This window comes from Pinus tabuliformis, chromosome 7 (assembly GCF_031772625.1).
Source record: "Pinus tabuliformis cultivar Carrire ecotype Pingquan chromosome 7, CPIR1, whole genome shotgun sequence".
Taxonomy (NCBI): Eukaryota; Viridiplantae; Streptophyta; class Pinopsida; order Pinales; family Pinaceae; genus Pinus; species Pinus tabuliformis.
The window spans coordinates 777572729-777596903 of record NC_142293.1 but is presented as its reverse complement, the minus strand read 5'-3'; the positions used below and the strand labels follow the sequence as shown (position 1 = coordinate 777596903).

Here is a 24175-nt window from a genome sequence, read left to right as displayed (position 1 = left end):
AGAGTTCATAACCAGAATAAAGAGTAATGGGGACAGGGGACAACCCTGTCGGAGACCTCTCTCCGCCTGAAAAAAAGGAGAGGGGTATCCATTTACAATCACTGAATATTTAACATTCTCAACACAGCTCATAACCCAGTTAACACTTGGGGACTTCAGTCCAATTTTTGCCAGCAGGATTCTTAAAAAACCCCAATCCACGCAATCATACGCTTTTTGCAAATCAATCTTGAGGATGGCCGCGTCCATATTCTTAGACAGCATTGAGAATAGAGCTTCCTGTGTCATAGCGACCGCATCCAAGATAAATCGGCCCTTTAAGAAGGCATGCTGATCCCTCGAGATAAAGGAATTTAGTGTAGGTTTCAATCTTTCTGCGATGATTTTTGAGGATAATTTGAACAAGATGTTACAAAGCGAGATAGGCCTGAAGTCATGAAAGGATTCAGCCCTGTACTTTTTTGGAATCAGAGCAATAAAGGTTGAAGAGGTGGCAGAATGTATGCTTCCAGACATCCTAGAAGCGTCAACCATCCGTAACAAGTCCGTTTTAATAAGATCAAAGAAGTGGGAGAAAAATTCGATTGGCCACCCGTCCGGACCCAGACTTTTATCCTTTTTAAAGGACTTGATAGCGCTCAAGAGCTCTTCCTCGGATATTGGCTTTATAAACTCATCATTTGCAGCTTCATCGAACATTTCTGGAACCAGTTCTATGCCCCACATAGCATCTTGAAAGAGAACCTCCCTTCTTTTAAATTGGTTTTGGAAAAAACTCACGGCCTCCATTGTGATCTCATTCTGTGATATGAGAATATTTCCCATTTCGTCTTTTATGCTCCAGATAGAGTTCCTTTCTCTCCTTGCATTAGCGAACTTATGGAAGAATCTCGTATTCCTGTCTCCTTCTTTGAGCCAAATGGATCTACTCTTGAGACGCCATGTTGCCTCCTCCTTTTGCAAGATCAATTGTTTCCTTTTCTCCAGATTCCTTATCATAATTTTTCTTTCTATAGTTTGACTGTTTGGATCAGCTGATTGTAAAAGGAATTCCAGCTCCCTTCGTGTAATTTCCAGCTCATGTTTATCCAAGCTCCTCTTTTGTTTTTGCCAATCTTTCATCACGTCCCGCAGACTATCCATCTTTACGCGGAAAGGCATATAAGGCGCCATTTCGGCTTCATGGATGGATTTCCATTTACTGGAAATTAATTCATTAAAAGATGGATCTGCCAAATGTATCCTATTGAATTTAAAGGGATAACCAAGCCTTATGACATTTTCGCGCCATTTTAGGAGAATGAGTCTGTGGTCTGAGGTGTGATCACTTCCAATTGATAAAACTGGCATTCCCATATTTCCAATAATGCTAACATGCATAATGACTCTATCAATTCTCTTTTAATGAATTAATTTCTAGTAAATGGAAATCCATCCATGAAGCCGAAATGGCGCCTTATATGCCTTTCCGCATAATGCATCTAAGTGGACCAAGCTTTTTAGTCAAGAGAAAAATGAGACTTCATCTAGGGTTTCCCTTCCAAATTTGGGGCTTTGATCACATAATAGTGTTACTTCCCTAGGTAGGAGTGGCTAATAAACGATCCTATTTATTGCTCGCAGCCCCTAAGGGAAAAGGCAGTTCCATGGTACATCCCTCAATCAATAGGTTTTATGTGAATAATGGTGGAACGGAGGGAGAACAATGGGTCTCAAGGCCATATACCATGGTCAAAGGGGTAGCAATGATGAGGAAATACACATTCTAGGCACACAAATGTGAGGAGGGAGCAATCGTGGATGCATGAGTTACCCCAGCCTTTGTCTTTCCACCCCTCTTATTGCATGTTTCCTTTTCTTGATTTTTCTTTGTATTGTTGCTCGAAGCTCTAGAAAAATGAGAGAATGTTGTGAATGGTGTGTTGCAGTAGATTACCCCCTTAAAGGTGGGGCAGTCCATCGCCCACAAGAGGTTGGTACATGCAAGGGTTCCTTTAATGATGTGGCAAGGCAACATTGGTTCTAGGAACACCATAATGTTAAGGGGTAGAGCTCTAGCTTGGCTTTTGTGCACGTGCTTAATGTTATGTCTTGGTCATCTTTTGCATTTTATACTCGTCCTTTTCTTTTGTTCTTGCTTGTGGCCATGATATGCTTTTCACTTTTCTTTTAGTTGCGTCAGCCTCTCGATGCAAGTTTTCCAAGGTTGACCTAGATATGTGGAGAAGGGAGGGGGTGTGCTAGAACCCAGTGGACCAATGGTTACGTGGACCCATAGATGAGAGGTGGAGTATAGGGCTCATAATGGACAGAGGGAAGTGATAAATATGAAATGGGGAAAACAGAACCACGCTATCTCAATTGGGGTTTCCCAAGTAGTGTCCTTCCTAAAGCCATTGGCCAATAGGGGAGGTCCCACAAGACTAGGACTGAAGATTAACCCCACATTTAAGGTGAGGGAACAAAACCATGATCAAAACCCTTCCTTCTTCCAAGTCACCCAACGATCCATGCCAAACGCCCAAATGAAAAACAAGCATAAGCACCAAATTGCATGATCAATAGCATATCTTTTGGATCGGATTGCCCACCTTCTAACTTGTGCTCTTGACAAATGGACGAGGAAACATACAACTGATTCAGGTGGCAAAGAGAAAATGGCACAACACATTGGCTACTAGGTGGTTGACAGGGTTGTTGGTTGTCGGCTGGAAGAAGATAGTAGAAGAAAAGTTCTCCTAGCGGTACCCACTTTTGGTGGGTTACAGATACTTCTCTCTTCTTGATGAATATTGGTAGAACTTGAATAGATGCATGGTCATTTGAGTAGCTAGTCTTTCTTCATATTGGTTATGTTTATGGATAATGGTTATTAATTATTTACCAAAGTGTTGCTGATATTTTTATCTCATTCTCCCTCAAGCCCTCGATCAAGCTCTTTTGAGATGACCTGAGTGAAACTCACTCCCTTATCCCATCTTCAAAGGTTGGAGGATGCCTAGGTAAAACCTTTATGATAAAGGCGTGGATCTGCCTTGGTCGTTGAGCCTAAATCTACTCCAAGTCTCTTGAAAAGAGTTGCTCCTTGACCCCATATGCCCCCAAAAATATATTGGCAAGATAAGGCACTAATCTTCTATCCTCCATCATGTTGATTTTGGGTAGCATCGGATGTGCTCTAGCCTTGAAAATTGGTGGAGAGGCTAGGGCACATGAGATCTCCAAGACCCAAAAATATTTTGGAGAAATTCCACTCGAATGAGGAGTTATTAAAATAATTAATATTTTTAATGGGTTCCCAAGTCTAAACTTAGGAAAATAAAAATATTGATGTCTATTAATAAAATATGGGTGAGAAAGTTCTAAGTGGCAAGGATCAAGCTAGTTCTAATCTTAGTCGTTGATTAGGGACTTAATCTCGTTCGTTGATTCGTCAACACGAAAAGTATAAGAGGAGGCTTGAGGGTCAGTTGGAAATACACCAAGTGATCAAAGAATTCGATTTTATGGGGCGAAATTTGCTGAGGAAATCGAGTTAGTGATCAGAGTTGTAGTGAGGGGCAGTTTAGCAAGGGATTTTCATCTGAGGCTGAAGAATACATAGCAGAGAGGCAGCGCAATGGCGATAGAGACAGCGCAGGCCATAGAAGGGCCGACGCAGAGGCCGAAGAGTTAACACAGAGGACACGAAAAGCTGACGCAGGTGACGCAGAAGCCATAGAGGTTGATGTTGGGCCTCAAAGGTAGTGCTCGGGAGATTCTGTGGGGAAGACTGGGAGCAGATCAGTAGATTCTGAGCTGGGAGAGGGTGACGCAGTTCCAAAGCAGTGCTTGGAGCAACTTTCGTTGTCCAGCATAGGGAACAGCGGGAGTCACTGTGGGGATTGATCATCTAATTGCTGATTTGCCGAAATATCTGTCTCCGGATAGAGGTACTATTGCCGAGGATATTCTCTGTTGGGTGATCCATTTTTGGCACCCTAGTTGTATTCACGAAATCTGTTTAATAATACAAACCCTCTATATGTTGCACTTGTTTTCTCGAATTGGGTTTTTCCGGGGACAATTGTCCAAAAATAACGGTGTCCCTTATGTTATTGTCTCAGTTTATTTCAGTGCATGATCTATATATTTGTGAAGGTTGCAATAGTGTTTACCTCGATGTTTATGCAATTAAATAACTTGTTAATGTAAAGAACAAGTGGGAGATTGTAAACCAGTAATTGCAGTAGGGGTTTCAGATGTGTTAAATTCAGAAATTTTCACATGGTATCAAACCAATTGCAAATCATAGGCGACTGAAGACACCAGCCAAGAAATCTGAGAGTTTGTAGCAAAGAAGCAGTTGTCCCGAGAGACAGCATTATTCCAGAGCCAGAGAGGCAGAAGGAGGAGTGACGCAGTGCAAAAGAGGTGACACAGAGGCTCACGCAGTGCCTGCATCAGCATTCTGAGCCGAGAGAGGAAGACGCAGTAGTTGGGAGGAGCCCACGCAGTAGCTGCGTCAGCCATTAGGGCTAGCACAGAGGCAGAGAAGGGCAGATCAGGCTCACACAGAGCCACATCATCTTTCTAAGCCAGGAAGGATTGACATAGTTGGCCAGGAGGAGCAGATTCAGCCCACACAGAGATTGTGCAGAGCCTGAAGGGCTCAAATTCTTCAAGTTGCCAGGGCTAAGGAAGTGTGCAGAGTTTGATTTAAGTAGTTGGTGGGATGTTGTTTCTATCGATGCAGAACAGTGTCTAAGGACAGTCAACCAAGGTAGAGGGAAGCACTACCTCGAGATATTTCTAGCCAAGAAATCTAGATTCGGGTTGCAGCAGCAAAGGAGGATTGGAGAGGAATGATTCGACGGTTAGCCGGAGGATTTCCGAGAGGGAAATCAAGACTCGGAGGGAGTCTAGAGAAGAGGAGCAGAGATGGCAATGAATGGGTTGAGGGATTAGGACAAATTGGACGGAGCATCCAATTTTGTCATCTGGAAGGTCATGTTTCAGGCAATCCTAGACAAACATCGCATCAAGGACTATGCCTTGAAGGTTGTTGCTGAACCGATCGACATTGATCCATTGAAGAAATACGAGGAGGCCCAGACTAAGGCCAAGTGCATGATCCTAGATGGGGTCAAAGATCATGTAGTACCACACATTGCTGAGAAAAACACAGGAAGGGAGATGTGGGAGACCCTGACCAACTTGTAGCAGGGCTCTTCCATGCAACGGAAGATGCTATTAGAAAATCAGCTAAGATAGTATCAGATGCAGAAAGGAGAGGAGATAGATCCCTTCCCTCTCAAGTTGCAAGAGATTCACGACCAGCTTACTTCCGTGGGGTCTACACCGGATCCAGAGTTCATGGTCAGGACTGCCCTAAATGCAGTCACCAACTCTCCCCAATTGGGAGGAGATGTGGGCAGCTCTTCGACAAGAAGAGCTCAAGAGATTGACCAAGGCGGGGAGTAGCGGTAAGGGAGTTCGAATCAAGGAGGAGGAGGAGGATGCAGCGCTCGCATCAGCGGGATAGCAGGGGCTACAGAAGAGGAAGAAGAAAGACATCTCCAAGGTCAAGTGCTTCAACTGTGGGGAGTTGGGACATTATGCCTCTCAGTGCCCCAGGAAGAAAGGCAAGGGAGAAGCTTTTGACTCAAAGGCTACTCCAGCAAAGGCAGAGAAGGATGTCGAGACTGATGACGATTGTGCCATGAGTGCTCATGCGCCTCTAGAGAAGAGGTGGGGAGACTTGGAGCTGTAGTCGAGAGGACTACAGAAGGGGGGCAAGATCCTTGAGGTGCCCAAACTCTTGGATCACATCCGGCTACGAGAGCCCTTAAAGACAGTAGCATGATGACAAGTGTCGGGTGGAGCAAGGTGTGATGGAGCGGCAAGGCAGTGCTAGAGTGCAGAAGTCTGTAGCAGCACAGTGGAGGTTGCAGCAATGCGAGAGGCACAGAAGAGGTTGCAACAGTGCAGTGGTAGCAGAGGGAGCACAGGATAGCAGCAGAGGTAGCTTCAGCATCACGAGGCTTCCAGACTAACCAAGATGTCAGTGTTTGGGTGAAGTCAGTTACTTACTTCTCGGTAACTGAGTTGCAGTGCAGCAGTTAGCAGTGGCAGTGCTATGGGCAGCATGGTGTAGCATGTTGAGAGGGAGCTGCAATACAAATGTAGCAGTGGCAGCGGCAGTGTCATGGGTAGCAGTACAGGAAGCAACAGTGCAGTGGATGTGGGGCAACGGGCCAAGCATCAGCATAGAGGACCGATGCGAAGGATCAGTGTGATGCTTCTATGATGAAGCATTGATAGAGCACATTCCTCACTAAGAGCGAGTGTTGATTTTGGGTAGCATCAGATATGCTCTAGCCTTGAAAATTGGTGGAGAGGCTAAGGCACATGAGATCTCCAAGACCCAAAAATCGTTTGGAGAAATTCCACCCGGATGAAGAGTTATTAAAATAATTAATATTTTTAATGGGTTCCTAAGTCTAAACTTAGGAAAATAAAAATATTAATGTGTATTAATAAAATATGGGTGAGAAAGTTCTAAGTGACGAGGATCAAGCTAGTTCTAATCTTAGCCATTGATTAGGGACTTAATATCGATCGTTGATTCATCAACAGGACAAGTATTAGAGGAGGCTTGAGGGTTAGCTGGAGATACACCAAGTGCTCAAAGAATTCGTTTTCTGGGGCAAGGTTTGTTGAGGAAATCGAGTTAGTGATAAGAGTTGCAGTGAGGGGCAGTTCAACAAGGGATTTTCATCCAAGGCTAAAGAATACATAGCAAAGAGGCAGCACAGTGCGGGGAGAGTCATCGCAAGCCATAGAAGGGCTGACATAGAGGCCGAATAGCTGACGCAAAGGACACAGAAGGCTAACGCAGGTGACGCAGAAGCCGTAGAGGCTGACGTTGGGCCTCAGAGGCAGCGCTGAGGAGATTCTGTGGGGCAGACTGGGAGCAGATCAGCAGATTCCGAGCCGAGAGAGGGTGACGTAGTTCCAGAGTAGTGCTTGGAGCAGCTTTCGCTATCCAACATAGGGAACAGCCAGAGTCACTGTGGGGTTTGATCATCTGATTGTTGATTTTCCGGAATATCTGTCTCTGGATAGAGGTACCACTGCCAAGGATATTCTCTATTGGGTGAGCCATTTCTGGCACCCTAGTTGTATTCACGAAATCTGCTTAATAATACAAACCCTCTATATGTTGCACCGGTTTTCCTGAATTGGGTTTTTCCAAGGACAACTGTTCAAAAATAACGGTGTCCCTTGTGTTATTGTCTCAGTATGTTTCAATGCATGATCTGTATATTTGTAAAGACTGCAATAGTGTTTACTTCAATGTTTATGCAATTAAATAACTTGTTAATGTAAAGAACAAGTGGAAGATTGTAAACCAATAATGCAGTAGGGGTTTTTGATGTGTTAGATTCAAAAAATTTCAACACATCATTTTTTCCTTTTTTTAAATCCTTTAAACCATTTTGTTGGGATTTACTCTTTGAAATCACCTTGTAATTTCTTGATTGTGTGTGTTTGGGGACTTCCTGACCCTTTGAACTCAAATCTTGAAATCGCCCTCAAAGCCCTAAAATCCCTAGCAATGATAATGTAGGGAGAACCTCCCTTGAGCCAGAGGAGAGCCAAACAGAGGTGAGAAGAGGGTTCGTTAGGTGACAGTGGCCTCCTCTTAATTACACAAGGACTCACACTTGAAGTTTAGGACTTTATCTTAAGAAATGCAAGATTTTGTTGTACTTGTAACATCCTTAATACTCATAATTTCATGAATCTACTCAGTTAGCTTTGTATGAAAATTCAATTAATTGGATATTAATAGTTGGAAATGGCATTCAAATGTCTTAAAGATGCTTGTACAACATCAACCGAGGAACTTTTCCATCTTCTGGATAAAGAGATATACCTGCAATAGAGGAGAGTATGGAAATGTCCAAATGCTCCTGAAAACTACAAGTCCTAATTAGATAGGTGAAAGTTGCACATATATTTATTTATTACAACAAGAGCTGATTTGATAGGTAGACAGCACCAATTTAATAGGTGAATGTTACACAGATGTATTTACTTATTGAACAGGATCTAATTTGGTAAGTAGACGGCACTAATTTAATAGGTGAATTTTATAGGGATGTATTCACTTATTGAACAAGCACTCATTTAAGAGGCAAACATTACTGGCTTGTATTTAAGTATTGAATTCAGTCTTCTAAGCTTCACATGTAAGGCCAATGCCATTGGAAAATAATAATTCCTTTCATCTTCATAACAGCCTAGTTTAGATAGCCTTCAGCTATGTTTTATTTGGAAACAGTTTATTTTCCTTAAAGAAACACAATCTCTATAAATCACTAAAGTCTAATGACTCAGATAGATGTCATACCTTTCGTGCTTCAGAGGCTTTCCAAACATTCCCAGCAACACCTAGAATCACGACCACAACTAACTGGAACAAAAAGATTGCACCAGTTAACTTGTCAATCATTGCATCTACAGCTGTAAGTTTGGGTTCTGGCAGACCTCTGGTCATACCCAATTTTGTTTCATTCCCTGTGAAGGAAGATCAAGAAAATAGACTGAATCATTGATCTCGATTCTCAACACTCCAATTCTGGAAAAGTTAAAGCTATTTAATCAATGTCAACTTAAGTTTTACATGCCTGTTTCTCTTACTGCATCAATTATACCCTACATCCCTATCTAAAATGAATGCCTTAAGTGTGTGCCTTTAACAAACCTCTGATTCGTATTGTGACACACTCAGCAAGTGTATGCATGATGTAACAGGAATGAAATTACCACCATAAATACATAAGAAAGCTAAGTAAATCATTGCCATAAAGCAAGCTAAACAGTAAAGTGATAAAACTTCGCAATTGTTGAACAAATTTAAAGAAATCAGCCATTACAAATCACCTTAACAGGAAATGGGCCAAAAAGGACAATGAAAAGAGAGGCTTAAGAGGTGCCAAAGAATCTGGAAATCCCACTCTCCCTTTATGACTAAAGTGTTAGTTTTTGTAGCATTAGAGGTGTTATAGGCCGAAGCATTCTACAGCGGATCATGGTATTACATTGACACAAATTATTGAAGAGGTTTGGGAAGACAAAGAAGAAGTATTCTGCTGCTTTGTTGACTTCAAAAATGAATTTCACACAGTCCCTAGAGATAAGTTGTGGCGTAGAATGGAAGAACTTGAAATTCCTTTGCATTATAGAGCCGCTGTCAATAGACTTTATGAAGAGGTGAAAGTCAAAATTGGAACCTCAGCAGGTATTTCAAAAAGCTTTAGAAGTGACATTGGAGTCAAGCAAGGTTGCCCTCTATCCCCACATCATTTTGGTTTATATATTGATAAACTGTTAGAGTAGCTAAATCTACAAGGTGGAGATGGTGTTCGGTTGGGGGAGTTTGTGATAAAGTTTCTTTCATATGTTGATGATCTTGTATTGACATCTAAATCAGCCCATGGATTGCAGACGCGCCTATATGCCCTTGAGCATTTTCGTAGAGCAGTGGGGATGCAAGTCAATACTAGCAAAACCAAAGTAATGATTTTCTCTAATAAAAGGAAGCAAAGTCAGCATACGTTCTTCTTTGAAGGCAACACTCTTGAAGAAGTAAATGAGTACAAGTACCTCGGGATTGATTTCAACAACAAACTTAATTGGGAGGACTGCAGAAAGAAGAGAATTTTAGGAGGGTGGAAAGCATAATTTGCTCTTTAAAACAGATGTAAAGAGGCAGAGTTATGGGATTGGAAAACCATTAAAGTACTATTTGGACTCCTAGTTTGTCCAGTGATGCTATATGGGTGTGAATTGTGGGCTAGCAGCACCCCCATCTCAAAATGGAAACAAATTGAGAAATCCAAAAAAGTTTGATCATGAGCAAGTTCAAAATAAAAAATTCAGTACCTTATGAGATAATGTTAAGTGAAACCGGAGCAACTCCCAACGAAGCAATTGTTGTGGTGCACTCATAAGATATCTATAAAGAATTGAGCAAATGGGAGTAGGTAGATGGCCTGATGTTATCTTCAAGGAAGGCATGAGTGAAAGAAAGAAAACACGGATGAGACAAAATCACACATGGATTCAAAAATGGAATATCTACTTCAATGCTTGTCCCACAAATAGCAAGGAGCTAAAGAATTTTGTTATGGAGAAGTTTCGTAAACAGGTATGGGGAAAAGAGTTGGGTATAAAGAAGTACTACATTGAGGAATTCAACCCTACGTGTGATCTACAACAAAAAGAGTTCATTGGAGCTAGCATTCCATGGAGGGCAAAGTTTCTTATTGCTCAATTAATAACCAACTCGCATCAACTTTGATGTGAAACAGGACAGTGGAAAAGACCTAAAGAAGCTTGGGAAGAACGAGCGTGTACATTTTTCACATCTGGGGCAGTGGAATAGGAAAAACATTTCATTTTGGAATGTGATGTGTTCAAAGACATCAAAGAAAGTTATGGGAATATGTTAGCATCGGTTTCTTGGCATTGTCTTTTCAACGAGGGGATTGTTGGAAGGTTGGGCCAGCTCATCATCAATTTGAATAAGAAAAGGATTGAATTGCAAAAGGCGAAAAGCAGGGAACCAATGGTCCCATAGACTATTTTTAGTCTCGTGGACGTTAAAATATCATTTTTATTATAGTCTCGAAACTTTGTGGAGAGGCTAAAACATGGGAGTTCTCCATAACCAAGAAATTGTTTCTGGAAATTCCACCTAGATGTGTCTCAATTAGATTATTAGCCTATTTTTAATTATTTCTTAAGTCTAAACTTAAGAAATCTGGTTAATTAATCATAATTAATTGAGATAAGGCATGAATCATCTAGAAACTCACACGGATCAACTGTGAAATAATTTGGGTCCTTGATTAATTTTGAATCTTGGTCGTTGGAGGTCCAACAGAAGATTATAAGAAGTTGATGGGTAGATGGAGAACACAATTGTGAGACACACAGAGTTCGATTTCCTTGGAGAGTTTGATTTTCCAAAGAGCAACAGTCAGTTGCAAGAAGAGTTCGAGCTTCAGAAGGGAAGCAAAGACAGAGAGGGGCAGGGACAGTGATCCGGAGGAAGTTTTCCAAATCCAGAGAGGGAGCAACAAGAAGTCAAGTTATTCTGAGTGAGCCAGCGCAGAGGACTGCGCAGTCACCTTCAGAGAACAATTTGATTTAGCTGTGGGAAAAATTGATTCAACTTCCAGAGGCCTAGAAAGTCTTCCAGAAGGCGGAGAATCATTTTTCTCAGCGGAGACAAGCAGAACGACTTGATCAGAGGCAGTTACGGGCTAGACGTCCAAAGGTCTGCGTAAGCACTGCGTAGAAGCCAACGTGAGGGGTCCAGGAGGACGAGTTTCTGAAGTGAAGTTGTGTCGGGTTGCTCGTGGAGGAAGGGAAATTCCCTTATAGATAATTTTGGCCAAATTTCTTGCTATTTGGATTGCCAATTGGGCATCCATAGATTGAACTCAGAATTTCACTACTGCATAATAATAAAAACCCCCAGTTGTTGCACAAGTTTTCCAAAGTTGGGTTTTTCTGGGGACATTTGTCCAAAAAGTCAGTGTGTCATTTTTTTGCTAGTATATTTCTCAGTTTCTAGCACTATTATTTTCTGCAGTTTTATTTGTGAAAGTTGCAGTGTGATTTATTCAATATTTGTCGTAGCAAATAAATTGTTAAATTAATTAACAATTAGAAGAATTAATTCCAGTTGTTGCAATAGGATTTCAGTGGTGAAATTTTCACATGGTATCAGAGTGTGATTTATATGACGGGGAAGCTCAAAAGCGAAGGCAGAAATTCGTTGTTCAGAGGGAGTAGTTTCTAGAGGTATGTAGAGCCTAAGCCAGGCAGAATGAATTGCTTGGGGAAATTCGATTTTTCAGTGCAGGTTCGCAGAAAAATTTGGCTTGCCAGATTCAGTGATTCCAACAAGCATAGGGAGCAGCAACTCAGTTATTTTCACTGGGCAGATTCCATGTTTGGGCGTCAAGGGTTTTGCAGCAGCAAAATCAACATTGGGTGGAAGACAAATAGCACACACAAAGGGAAAGTATCTCAGGGGAACTCGAGTTTTAGAGATCTAATTTTTCCAGTTGCAGATGGCAGTAGTTGTCCCCAGATTTCCTCACTCCAAAAGGGAGTGTGTGTAGCAGAGTTAGCAGCCAAGCAGAATGAAAGAGGGACAATTTCGACCAATTCTAGAGATAGCCACAGTTGGGCTTAGAGATCAGGATAGGTTGGAGGGAGCTTCCAACTATGTCATCTAGAAGGCTAGGACGTCCTTCCTTCTGGATGACTATGACCTGAATGCCTATGTGGAGAATGTGGTAGCAATACCCCAGGATGTCGATCAACTCAAGGAGTACAGAAAAGAAATGGCAAAGCAAAGCGGATGATTTTGGATGGAGTCTGAGATCATCTAGTCTCACATGTGATAGACAAAGGTACGGCCAAGGAGATGTGGGATGCTCTCTCTAAGCTATTTCAGAGTTCTTCCGAGCAGCGGAAGATGTTTCTCCAGGAGAAGTTGAGGAGCATAAGGATGTGTTAATTTTTGGTATGTTCTATGCTTAAAGCAATTTACTTCAAATTTTCATGTTAGCCCAATATCAATTTCCAGATTAGCAATCACATCAGCATGATAGTAAAATGCAGATAGAACATTAACATAAACAGTAGAAGACAAGCCAAGACAAGAGAACACAAGATGCGGCACCAACCAGGGACAAACCCCAATGTGGGGAAACCCTTGATCAATTCTTCTTATATTCTTTAATAGTTTAGCAGAGAGAGAAATAGTACAAATATACAAATCTGAGATTTTATGACAGCAGTAGAAAGTACATCATTATGACAATCTTCAATCATTAAGAGTGTTGTAGCATATCCTAATGCAACATTCCTCCAATTGCTAGCTGCTCCAGCAATTCTGGTTAGGGCACAATATGCAGCCCTAAACTCCCTTGACTGTGATGGATGGTTGATCTGATAAGGGCACCTGAAGTTGACTTAAACTTCCTTCACAATCTCCAAACAATCCAAAAGAGCAGCTCTAAGAAACCCTTGCTATGATGCTATGGCCTATGGCCTAGCACATAGCAACTCTGAAGTAAATGTCCTCAAAACAGTTACATAAACATCATCAACACAACAGCACTTTCAAGCATCTAACTGTGTACATATGTTGATATAAGGAGCATACTTCAACGCTTTCCTTCAATGTATAACTGTGGCTTATCAAACAGTCCTTAAGGCATGACTATATCAACTTCCTTTATCACACAGTCACCTACAGCAAACACGATGTCTATCCATGCATTTTAATGCTGAGATAAGACACTTTCCAGTTGCGTTCAGGGCTTCCCCTTACAGCAAATTAGGGCCTCCCTTTAAGTGTGGATTAAGGCACCTTTGACCTGCGGCTAGATCTCCCTTTAGGACAGTGTATAGAAGCTCCTCTTGGCTACGGATTAAAGCCTCCCCTTGCTGCGTATAAGAGCCTCCTCTTGCTGCATATAAAAGCCTCCTTGACTGTGTATATTTCTCCTCTTGACTGCGGCCAGATCCTTCTCTTTTCCTGTGGCTATGTCTCCTCCCTTTAGGACTGCGTATAGGGCTGCAATTAGGGCTCTTTCCTTTAGACCTCTCTTTCCACCAAAACCCAAACGAGTGGAGAGAGAGATCACAAGAGATGAGTGTATCAAATGACTTGAAGACCTCTTCTATTTATAATGCAACGTTGAGGATAAGTTGGGGTAATTTGGTTGTTGGCCGACCTTGACAAGTTGTCAAATAATACAAATAAATTCGTATCTCCATAAATACATGTTGGAGTCAGATGATCTTTAGATCAATCCTACACCTCTCGAAGAGAGGAATCCAAGAAAAATATCAGCTGCCATAAATAAGATGACCCACATGGAGTTTGGCCCTAGTTGCCAATTTTAACACTCCCTCTCAACTAGGGAGAACTCCATCTGCTAATCCATCTGAAGGTCCATACTATCTCTGCCATCAATGCAATGCCCTACACTGCATTGCTCTGCTCTGCTGAACTATGAAGAAGAAGAAGTGATCGAGAATGTATCATACCATTCTCTACTGACCCGAAGTCAGTCCCATATAAGGAGTGTCTAATAGCACTCTTACTGACCCGAAGTCATTTCCAATTGATCCCAGATCAATATCATCCTAGCATAGGGAGTATGGTAGTACACGATGCATCCATTGGTAGTACTATGGTCCCTATCCTCATTTCCCTACTCATTGGCCAGATGAGAGGTACTTCCCATGAGTCCCAGACTTGCATGGGTAGGATGTCTTAGCAAGAGAAGGATGAACCACTCATCCAGCCTACGTGTCGCCATGGGGTATCCCAGGGGAAGGTTGAACCACTCACCCTGTAGACAACAAATCACTAGGGGAAGGCTGAACCACTCACCCTATGATTGTGTCTCGGTAGGAGAAGGATGAACCACTCATCCTGCCTACATTGCAGACCACTAGGGGAAGGTTGATCCACTCACCCTATGGTTTCTCATCGCTCCAAGAAGTACCCCAAGCCCCCCTGGAGCTCCCAGAAATCAATATCCATATCATACAGGACACTCAGGAGAGGGACTCTCCACGATTCCTAGTCATTCTTGGAGAGTCAATAATTTGACCTTTCCCAGGGGCTTCGTCAGAATATCAGCAACCGGCACATCAGTTCCAATGTGATGGAGCCTTATTGCTCCTCGTTGTACCATATCCTGGATAAAGTGGTACCTGATGTCTATGTGCGTGGAGCGATCATGAAATATGGAATTCTCCCACAATCGAATCCCACTCTGGTTGTCACAGAGGATCACGGTGGTATCCAGCGCGTGTCCAAACAGCTCACTGAAGGGCTTCTCCAACCAGACAGCTCACACAAGGCCATACTCATAGCTATGTATCCAGCCTCAGTGGTGCTCAAAGCAACCGACTTTTGCTTCCTGGTCATCCAGGATATCGAAGCAGAACGCAAAGAGAAACAGCGCACAGAAGTGCTTTTTGCGATCCACCATACTGGCTGCCCAATCAGCATCAAAATAGCCAAGCAGCCTTATAGCTCTGGTAGTGAACCTAAATCCATGAGTGATTGTGCCCCGAAGATATCTCAGAAGATTCTTGGCACCAATCCAATGTGAGTGATGAGGCTCAACCATATGTTGGCTCAACATGCTAACTGCAAAACATATATACGGACGGGAGTTCACCAAGAACATCAATGCTACTACGAGTTGACAAAACTCAGAGGCATTTCCCAATTCAAGTCTGACAGCACTACCACATAACTTCTTAAAGTTAAGCTCCATCAGGGTAGTCTCAGGCTTGCAGTCCACCATTTCAAATTCGGAATCCAACTCCCTCTTATGTCTGTAAATGAGAGGGCCTGCACCTGTCAAAAATAGGTCATCCATATAAATCACTGGTGTGAGAGGTCTATCATCCATAACCTTAAGGCAAAGGTTTGGATCGGCTTCACTCCTAGTGAATCTCAGCTTCATCAAATAGCTGTCAATCTTCTCACACCAAGCCTAGGGTGCTTGCTTCAAACCACGGAGAGCTTTCTTCAACCTGCAAATATGAGGTTTCTGATAATGAACCTCAAACCCCTCGGGTTGTTCCATATCTAAGGTTTTGCTATTACTTGAGGGGAATGGTCCCCTTGTAAGTTTTCCTTCAGTACATCTCGGACATGTACCTTCATTCTTTTCTTTGAATTCAGGTATCCCTGTCATCATCTGTCTTACATCGGGTAGGGCCTTACAATGAAGATGGGCAGACCTTTGGTGCCATTGAAGAGATGTGTCACACGACATGGTCCCCAATGGACTTCCTACAACTTGATACAAAGTGCCAACCCTGAACCCAAGAGTAAAAGCATCTTTAAAATTCCTTTTCCAAACACGTACCTTTCCATCGATGAATGCCACCTTGTAACCTTTGTCTTCCATTTCCGAAATGGACACCAGGTTCTTCTTGAGATCAAGTACATAAAGAACTTCTTGTAAATGAATCGTGTTACCCTGATCCATTGAAGAGTAACATTCTCTACACCCTTTACGGGATAGGTGGCATCGTTCTCCAAGAATAATCTCCAAGTTTGTTTTCTTCTCTATCAAATTAGAGAGCGCTTCCTTGTATCCGGTGAAGTGCCTTGAAGCACCACTATCAATAAGCCAATTTCCCAAAGTGTCCAGAGGAGAGGTAGTGGAGAGGGCCGATATAAGATAATACTCCTTTTGCTTATCAGAAACAACATTTGATTCTTCATACCTGGAGTTCCTTGCTTTCTTGGAGGGTCGACCATTTCCATGATGTCTTGCATTCCTTTTTCCTTTGTCATTGTACCTGTCATTCATTCGATTATTGAAGTTGCACCTGGAATGATTGTGATCATCATCATGTGATGTGTCCCTTCTATTTGGACACTCCCTCGCATAATGGCCAAACTTATTACAAGCAAAGCATCTTCCCTTCCTTCCACCCTTAGATTTGGGCTTTGCATTGAAGTGATCTTTAGACCCTGCATTATTTCTCCTTTTGACATAAGCGGAGAAAGCAATAGGGTTGCCTCTATTAGAAGGCATTTCTTGCTCCACCATTCTTGTTTCTTCCTAAATGCATCTTGACATCAATTCTTCAAATCTTCGAATTCGATCATTATTGAGAATACTAGTTCTAAATATATACCACTCGGTTGGGAGTCCTCCAAGGGTAGTGATAGTAAGTTCCCTGTCAGATATGATTTCTCCAATCGATAGAAGATCATTCTTGATCTCAGTGATCCTTAAGAAGTAGGATTGAATATCCTCGTCCTTGCCCTTCTTAATATCCTTCAACTTATTTTTGAGGAACAAAATTTGATTTGCATCTCTAACCTTGAACATGCTTACCATTCTATCGTAGATTTCCTTGGAGGTGTTTAGATCAAAGATGTAAGCCACCAGACGCTTGTCAATGTAATCTCTGATAATCTTCTTCGCTTTGACTTCGCCCTCGGTGTACTTGTTCTTTGTAGCAGTCAGTGCATTTGATGGAGGATCAGGGATTTTACCCTTCACATAATCCAGCACTTCTTGTTCTTCCAATGTCAGATCAAGAGACATCTTCCATCTGTGATAGTCAGACTTTTCACAGAGCTTGTCCTCATCTGGGAAGTGGGATGAGGAACCCATTGAGCCTTTTGTCCTTTTCTTTCCTTTAGACCTCTCCTTCCACCAAAACCCAAACGAGTGGAGAGAGAGATCACAAGAGATGAGTGTATCAAATGACTTGAAGACCTTTTCTATTTATAATGCGACGTTGAGGATAAGATGGGGTAATTTGGTTGCTGACCAACCATGACAAATTGTCAAATAATACAAATAAATTCGTATCTCCATAAATACATGTCAAAGTCGGATGATCTTTAGATCAATCCTACACCTCTCGGAGAGAGGAATCCAAGAAAAATATCAGTTGCCATAAATAAGATGACCCACATGTAGTTTCGCTCTAGTTGCCAATTTTAACAGGATGCAAAAGGGCAAAAGCATAGATGGCTTCCTCACCAGGATTTAGGAAATCCGAGATTAGCTTGCAGCCATTGGGGAGGCACCCCAACCCACAGAACTTGTACGATTGGCACTGAATAGTGTCTCAAATGATTGGTAAGTGTTTGTCCAAAGTATCTTGGGCAGAGACACATTGCCTAAATGGGACAGGATGTGGTTCGATCTACAGCAGGAGGAGTTGAGGCGGGCTCTAGTAAAGAGTACCATCAGTAGCAGTAGCAGCAAGGGCATGAAGGGTGAGAAGGAAGAAGAAAATGTGGCCCTAGCATCTAAGGGTCCCAATCAGGGGCAAGGGGAAAGAAGAAGAAGAAGGACCTGTCAAAGGTCAAGTGCTTTAGATGTGGTGAGTTCGGCCACTACGATACGCAGTGCCCTTTTAGGAAGAAGGACAAGCAAGAGAAGCAAGACCAGGCATCAACGTCCGCTGACATCGATAAGTTGTCCTCCAGGCTAGTGGAAGACTTCGCAGTGTTTGCAGTTATCCCTCCAGGAGAGAGGTGGGGCAATCTAGAGCTATGGTCCCAGAGCAGCGTAGACATAGGCAGAGTCCATTGAGGTGTCCTCCTCATGGATCATTACCTTGCTACCAGGGCCCATAATATTCAGTAGCAAGATGGATCAGTGTCAGAGATGTTGTCAGATTCCAGAGTGATGGTTGTAGACTAGTGGCAGTCAGATGCTGAGGAGAACAGTGCAGTGTTGGCTGGAGTGCAGAGTCAGCAACAGTGCAGATTCTTCAGTGGACAGTGCAGTGGCTAGTAGCAGTCAGGACTCATGAGACAGTTGCAACAAACATAGATGATTCAATATTTAGGATGCTTCTAAGTTGCATTTGTTCCAGTTGCAGCAACAACAGATGAGAGGGAGTTTGATGGGGTGAAACTTCGCTGACACATAAATTTGGAATTAAATTAATTAAACCTTGTTTAATTAAATTATCAGACCCCGCATCTCTTTAGCGGAACTCAAAACAAGTTAAGAAAACCCCGTTCAAACCTTCAACTTCGTTATTCTGCTATAATAGCAGAATTACTTAATTTACCTAGAATACGACGAAACTTCACTTTTACCACGGAACCGAAAGAAATACAATTGCAGTTAATAACCTTCTCAGGTCCGGAATTGGAATTAAATCACTCGCACCTTTACCACGCGATCACCATCGGATCACGTCCCTTCACAACGAATGGCTGCGATCAATCCGGAATCCAACTAGATTAAACCACAATTGATAACTCATCGGGTCCGAAATTTGTATTAAACTCCGTGCATTTTTCCGAGCAACTACCGTCGGATCTGATCCTTTTAAACGGACAATCCAGATTAACTAGGTTATTAACTCAGTTATATAAACGATTGCGTCTGATTTTTAAATACCGCTTACGGTTTTGAAGCCGCGAGAGAAACCACTTACCATCCACAAATACCACCCTTCTATTCTGATTAACGCCACGCTTGTTGGTACGCAATGATTGTTAGATCTAACGGATCTAATCGATCGGATGGTTCTGGTTTCCTCCTGAGTTTAACACGAATTTTGTCGAGGTTTCTTCATTCCGCCTAACTTAACACTTCCGCCAAGTTTAGATTGGTTCTAAACTATATTCTTCGGGATTTCGAATACATCCAGGCACAGTATTCACGAGATACAGAGAGGTTCAGCCTACGATTTAAATAATCAAATCACATAATAAAATCACGCAGAAACACGTTTTAACACACAAACTCCTTTCTTCATTCATAACAGGATTTACATATATGTACAGAACATCTCGTGCTCTGATCTATTCACTCCACTACTTAGCTTTTTCTAACTCTCTCTAATCTTCTAAAAACTATATCTCACTCTCCTCGCAGGCTTACATTTATAGAAATAAGTACATAGTTATGGATTATTCTAAATCCATAATCTTCTCCATAAATCACTCAACTAATTCCTATTTAAGGATCTCGTAATCCCTAAGATTTCTACGAGATCTACACACATTAATTATCCCTGATATTCTCACATAGTTGAGAATATTTCACAACTGAAAGCCTCACACATAGATTTCCACTCAATTTATACAAAATTCATAAAAATAATTAAAAACATCACCCCCTAAATCAACCAAATGAACAATAAATATTCTGAGCAAGATGCTCCTGCATCAGACTCCCAATGTAGAAAAAATTCATAGACTCTTGTCTATGAGGTCTGTCACTTTTCTGTAGTAATGTGACAGCTACAAGTCTAAATGACTTTCTACCTGCAGGATTCCAAATTATGTTTTGTAGATGGTCCTTCAAAGGAATAACTGGATAGAGGAGAAGAAAATGACTACTGATAGTCACAGTAAGTGAGTGAGGAGCTCATGAAGATAGAGGAGAAAATGACTACTGATAGTTTGATCTCTTCTTGGCGAAGAGTTGCCCACGTCTCTTCCCAACCTGGAAGATGCGCTCTACCGAAAATGCTTTGGACAAATGTCTCCCACTCCTCGGAGATTGCGTTCAAGCGGTCCTCACCATGAACTCTCGATCCGACATGGCCCCTATGGAAGTAAGTTGGTCCCGAATCTCCTGCAACCTGCTAAGGAATAGATCTATCTACTCCCCCTTCTGCATCTGATACAACCACAACTGATTCTCTAGTAGCATCTTCCTCTGCACGGAAGTGCCTTTATACAATGTTGTCAAAGTATCCCACATCTCATTTGTCGTATTCTTCTCGACAATATGCTGAACTACTTGATCCTTGACCCCATCAAGGATTATGCACTTTGCCTTGGCCATTGCATCCTCATATCTTTCGTTATCAATTGGGTCGACTGGGATAGCCACGGCTCTGAAGGCGAAGGCCTTGATGCAATGTTTATGCTGAACATACATGATCATGGCCTTCCAGATGACAAAGTTGGATGCCCCATCCAACCTGTCCTGATCCCTCAGTCTGTTCATTGCCATCTCCGCTCTTCTCATCGACTCCCCCTGAGTCTCTACTTCCCTCCTGGAAGTTCTCTTTTAGAATCCCTCTAAGTCTTGATTTCCCTCTAAGAAATCCTCTCCTCAACTACCTCTGAATCTCAATTTCCCCCTGGAAATCCTCCTGCCAACTTTCGAACCGCTCCTCTCTGATCCCCTTTGCTCCTGCAACACTGATCTGGATTTCTTGGCTGGAAATCTACCTAGGTAGCGACTCCCTCTACCTTGGTTCTGTCCCGTTAGGCACTGTTTTGCTTCGACAGCAACAACACCCCACAAACTTCACAATCCACAATCTGCCCACAGCTCCCTAGGCCCCAGCAGCTGAAGAAACTGAGCCTCTCAGCTCTGCGCAATCCTGGCAAGGTTGAATCGCTCCTCTAGACAACTACGTCAAGCCTACCTGACTTAGTAGGATGACGTGGCTCTTTGTGAGCCTCTTTTGCCTCTCTTTGCCTCTGCATTGGCCCTCTTTCTGGCTTGAAATGATGACGGAGGCCCTCTGCGTCACTCCTCCTCTCTTGCCTTCTGCTTAGAAACAACTCTGTCTCTCGAGACAGTGGTTTCTGCTACAAATTTTATGATTTAGTTGGTGCCTTCAACTCTCCTATGATCTGCAATCCTCTGATACCATGTTGAAATTTCTAAGTCTAACCCATTAGAAATTCTTCCTGCACTATCTGGTGTATTTCACCTACTTGTTTAATTTCTTAACAACTTATTTAACCATATAAATACTAAAAATAAACACAAATGCAGTGTCAACCATCTACAGATCATCAACTGAAAGAACAGACAAACACACAAGGGACACCGTTGTTTTTGGACAATCGTCCCCAGAAAAACCCAACTTGGGAAAACTGGTGCAGCAGTTCTGAGGGTTTTATTATTAAGCGACTTTTCTTGAGTACAACTGGGTGCCAAACTGGCTCACCCTACATAGAAATCAATCTGGCAGTAATACCTCTCTTCAGAAGCAGATATTTGGCAAGTCTACTCCACGAAAATCTCTCCAACGCCTCTTTGAGGCTCTGCGTCAACCCTCCTGGCCTCTACGTCAGCCTGGAACCCTCTGCGTCACCCACACAGGCCCTAGTAGCCTCTACGCAATCCCTCTAGCCCTCTGCGTGGCTCTTGTTGGCTCTGCGTAGCCTTCTCTTTCTCTGTGTTGGTCTTCCGGCACTATCTTTGCCTCTCTACTATGCACTCACTACCCCTTGCTGCAACTCTAATCACTGGTTCGATTTCTCTCAGCAAACTCCGCTCCAGAAAATCGCACTGACTAATCGACTTGGTGTATCTCCAACTGATCCTCAAGCCTCCTCTTATACTTTTCTTGTTGAGTCTTCAACGACCGAAATTAAATATTTAATCAACAGCTAAGATTAGATTTGGTTTGATCCATGTCATTTAGAACCTTCTCACCTAGTTTTATATTAATACCCATTAATATTTTAATTTTCCTAAGTTTAGACTTAGGAACTCCATTAAAAATATTAATTATTTTAATATCTCTCTAAACAGGTGGAATTTCCCCAAACCATTTCTGGTTCTTAGAGATCTCATGTACTTTAGCCTCTCCACCAATTTTCATGGCTAGAGCACATCCGATGCTACCCCAAATCAACACGAGGATCAAGTCTAATTTAATCTTAGTCGTTGATTAGAGATCAGATCACGATCATTGATTTCTCAACAGGAAAAGTATAAAGGAAGGCTTGGGGTCAATTGGAGGATGCACACAGTGAGAGCAACACTTTTGCTAGATCGAAATTCTTGAGCGTGGTTTGCTGAGAATTTCGGAATAAGCTTCTAGTACAAAGAGGGGCAGTTCAACAGCAAGACTTTCGTCCAAGGCCGAGAATACATAACAGAGAGGCAGCGCAGCACCAGGGAGAGACAACGCAGCTCCAGGAGGGTGATGCAGAGGCTGGAGGGTTGACGCAGTCACGCAGAGGCATCACAGGGGTTTCTGTGAGGCGGATTGGGAATCAATTCAGCAGATCGATTTCTAAGCCAAGAAGGCTCACCGAGAGGGTGATGCAGCTCCTAGACGAGGTGATGCAGTCCCAGCGCAGAGATGGGAGTAGCCATCGTTGCACTATTGAGTTTTGGTAGCATCGGATGTGCTCTAGCCATGAAAATTGGTGGAGAGGCTAAGGCACATGAGATCTCCAAGACCCAGAAATCGTTTGAGTAAATTCCACCGAATGGAGAGATATTAAAATAATTAATATTTTTAATGAAACCCTAAGTCTAAACTTAGGAAAATTAAAATATTAATGTGTATTAATATAATATGGGTGAGAAAGTTCTAAATAACAAGGATCAAGTCAGATCTAATCTTAGCCGTTGATTAGAGACTTAATCTCGGTCGTTGAATCGTCAACACGGAAAGTATAAGAGGAGGCTTGAGGGTAAGTTGGAGATACACCAAGACACCAAGAGAGATCAGTCGATTCGATTTTTTGGGGCGAGATTTACTGAGGAAATCGAAAAAGTGATCAGTTGCAGTGAGGGTCAGCTCGGCAGGAGGCCGCGGAATACATAACAAAGAGGCAGCAGAGTACCGGAAGAGGCAGCGCAGAGCCTAGGAAGGCTGACGCAGAGTCTGCAAGGGTTGACGCAGAGGCTAAGGAGACCAGTGCAGAGGGCGCAGAGGGCCAAAGGAGGTGACACAAAGGGCTTCAGACGCTGCACTGAGGTGATTCAATGAGACAGACTGAGAGCTGAGTGGTTGACGCAGAGCCAGAGAGGGTGACGCAATCCCTAAGAGGGTGATGCAGGTCCAAAGGGTGCGTGGAGCAGCTTTTGCTGTCCAGCACAAGGAATAGCCGGAGTCACTGTGGGATCGTTCATCCGGCTACTAATTTTCCGGAATATCTGTCTCTGGATCGAGGTATTGCTGCTAAGGAAATTCTCTGAAGGGTGAGCCATTTCTGACACCCTAGTTGTATTCAGAATCTGCTTAATAATAAAACCCTCTATATGTTGCACCGGTTTTCCCGCATTGGGTTTTTTCCAAGTACGATTGTCCAAAAATAATGATGTCCCTTGTGTTGTCTCAGTTTATTCCAGTCATTGCTTTGTATATTTGTGAAAGTTGCAATTGTGTTTATTTCGATTTTCATATTATTAAATAACTTGTTAATGTAAAGAACAAGTAGGACATAATAAACCAGATATTGCAGTAGGGGTTTCTGATGTATTAGATTCAGAAATTTTCACATGCACACTACTGGGGACAGCGCAGTCACCTGTGGGGTTTGTTCATCTAGTTGTTGGATCTGCCAAAATATCTGTCTTCGGATAGAGGTACTTCTGCCAAGTTTATTCTCTGTTGGGTGAGTCTGATTTGGCACCCTAGTTGTATTCAGGAATCTACTTAATAATAAAACCCTCATATATGTTGCATTGTTTTACCACACTTGGTTTTTCCGGGACGTTAGTCCAAAAATAAGTGTGTCCTTTGTGTGGTTGTCTCATTTATTTTTCAGTACTTGATTTGTATATTGGTGTAGGCTACAGTGTATTTGCATTAATATTTTCTAAATAATTTTGAAATTAACTTGTTAAAATGAAGAACACAAGTA

At 42.4% G+C, this 24175-nt stretch overlaps 1 protein-coding gene across 2 annotated transcripts in view; it reads right to left on the bottom strand.

The window, feature by feature from the left end:
* Positions 1–24175, bottom strand: part of ALA2 (aminophospholipid ATPase 2) — a 426245-nt gene that overhangs the window by 316594 nt on the left and 85476 nt on the right. For both annotated transcript variants that reach the window (XR_016266798.1, XM_089458821.1), the window contains exon 7: positions 8399–8565. Coding sequence is in view for 1 of the 2 variants with exons in the window: in XM_089458821.1 (XP_089314947.1) it covers positions 8399–8565 (167 nt within the window). In the remaining variant the exon portion in view is untranslated. The remainder of the gene's footprint in view (positions 1–8398; positions 8566–24175) is intronic.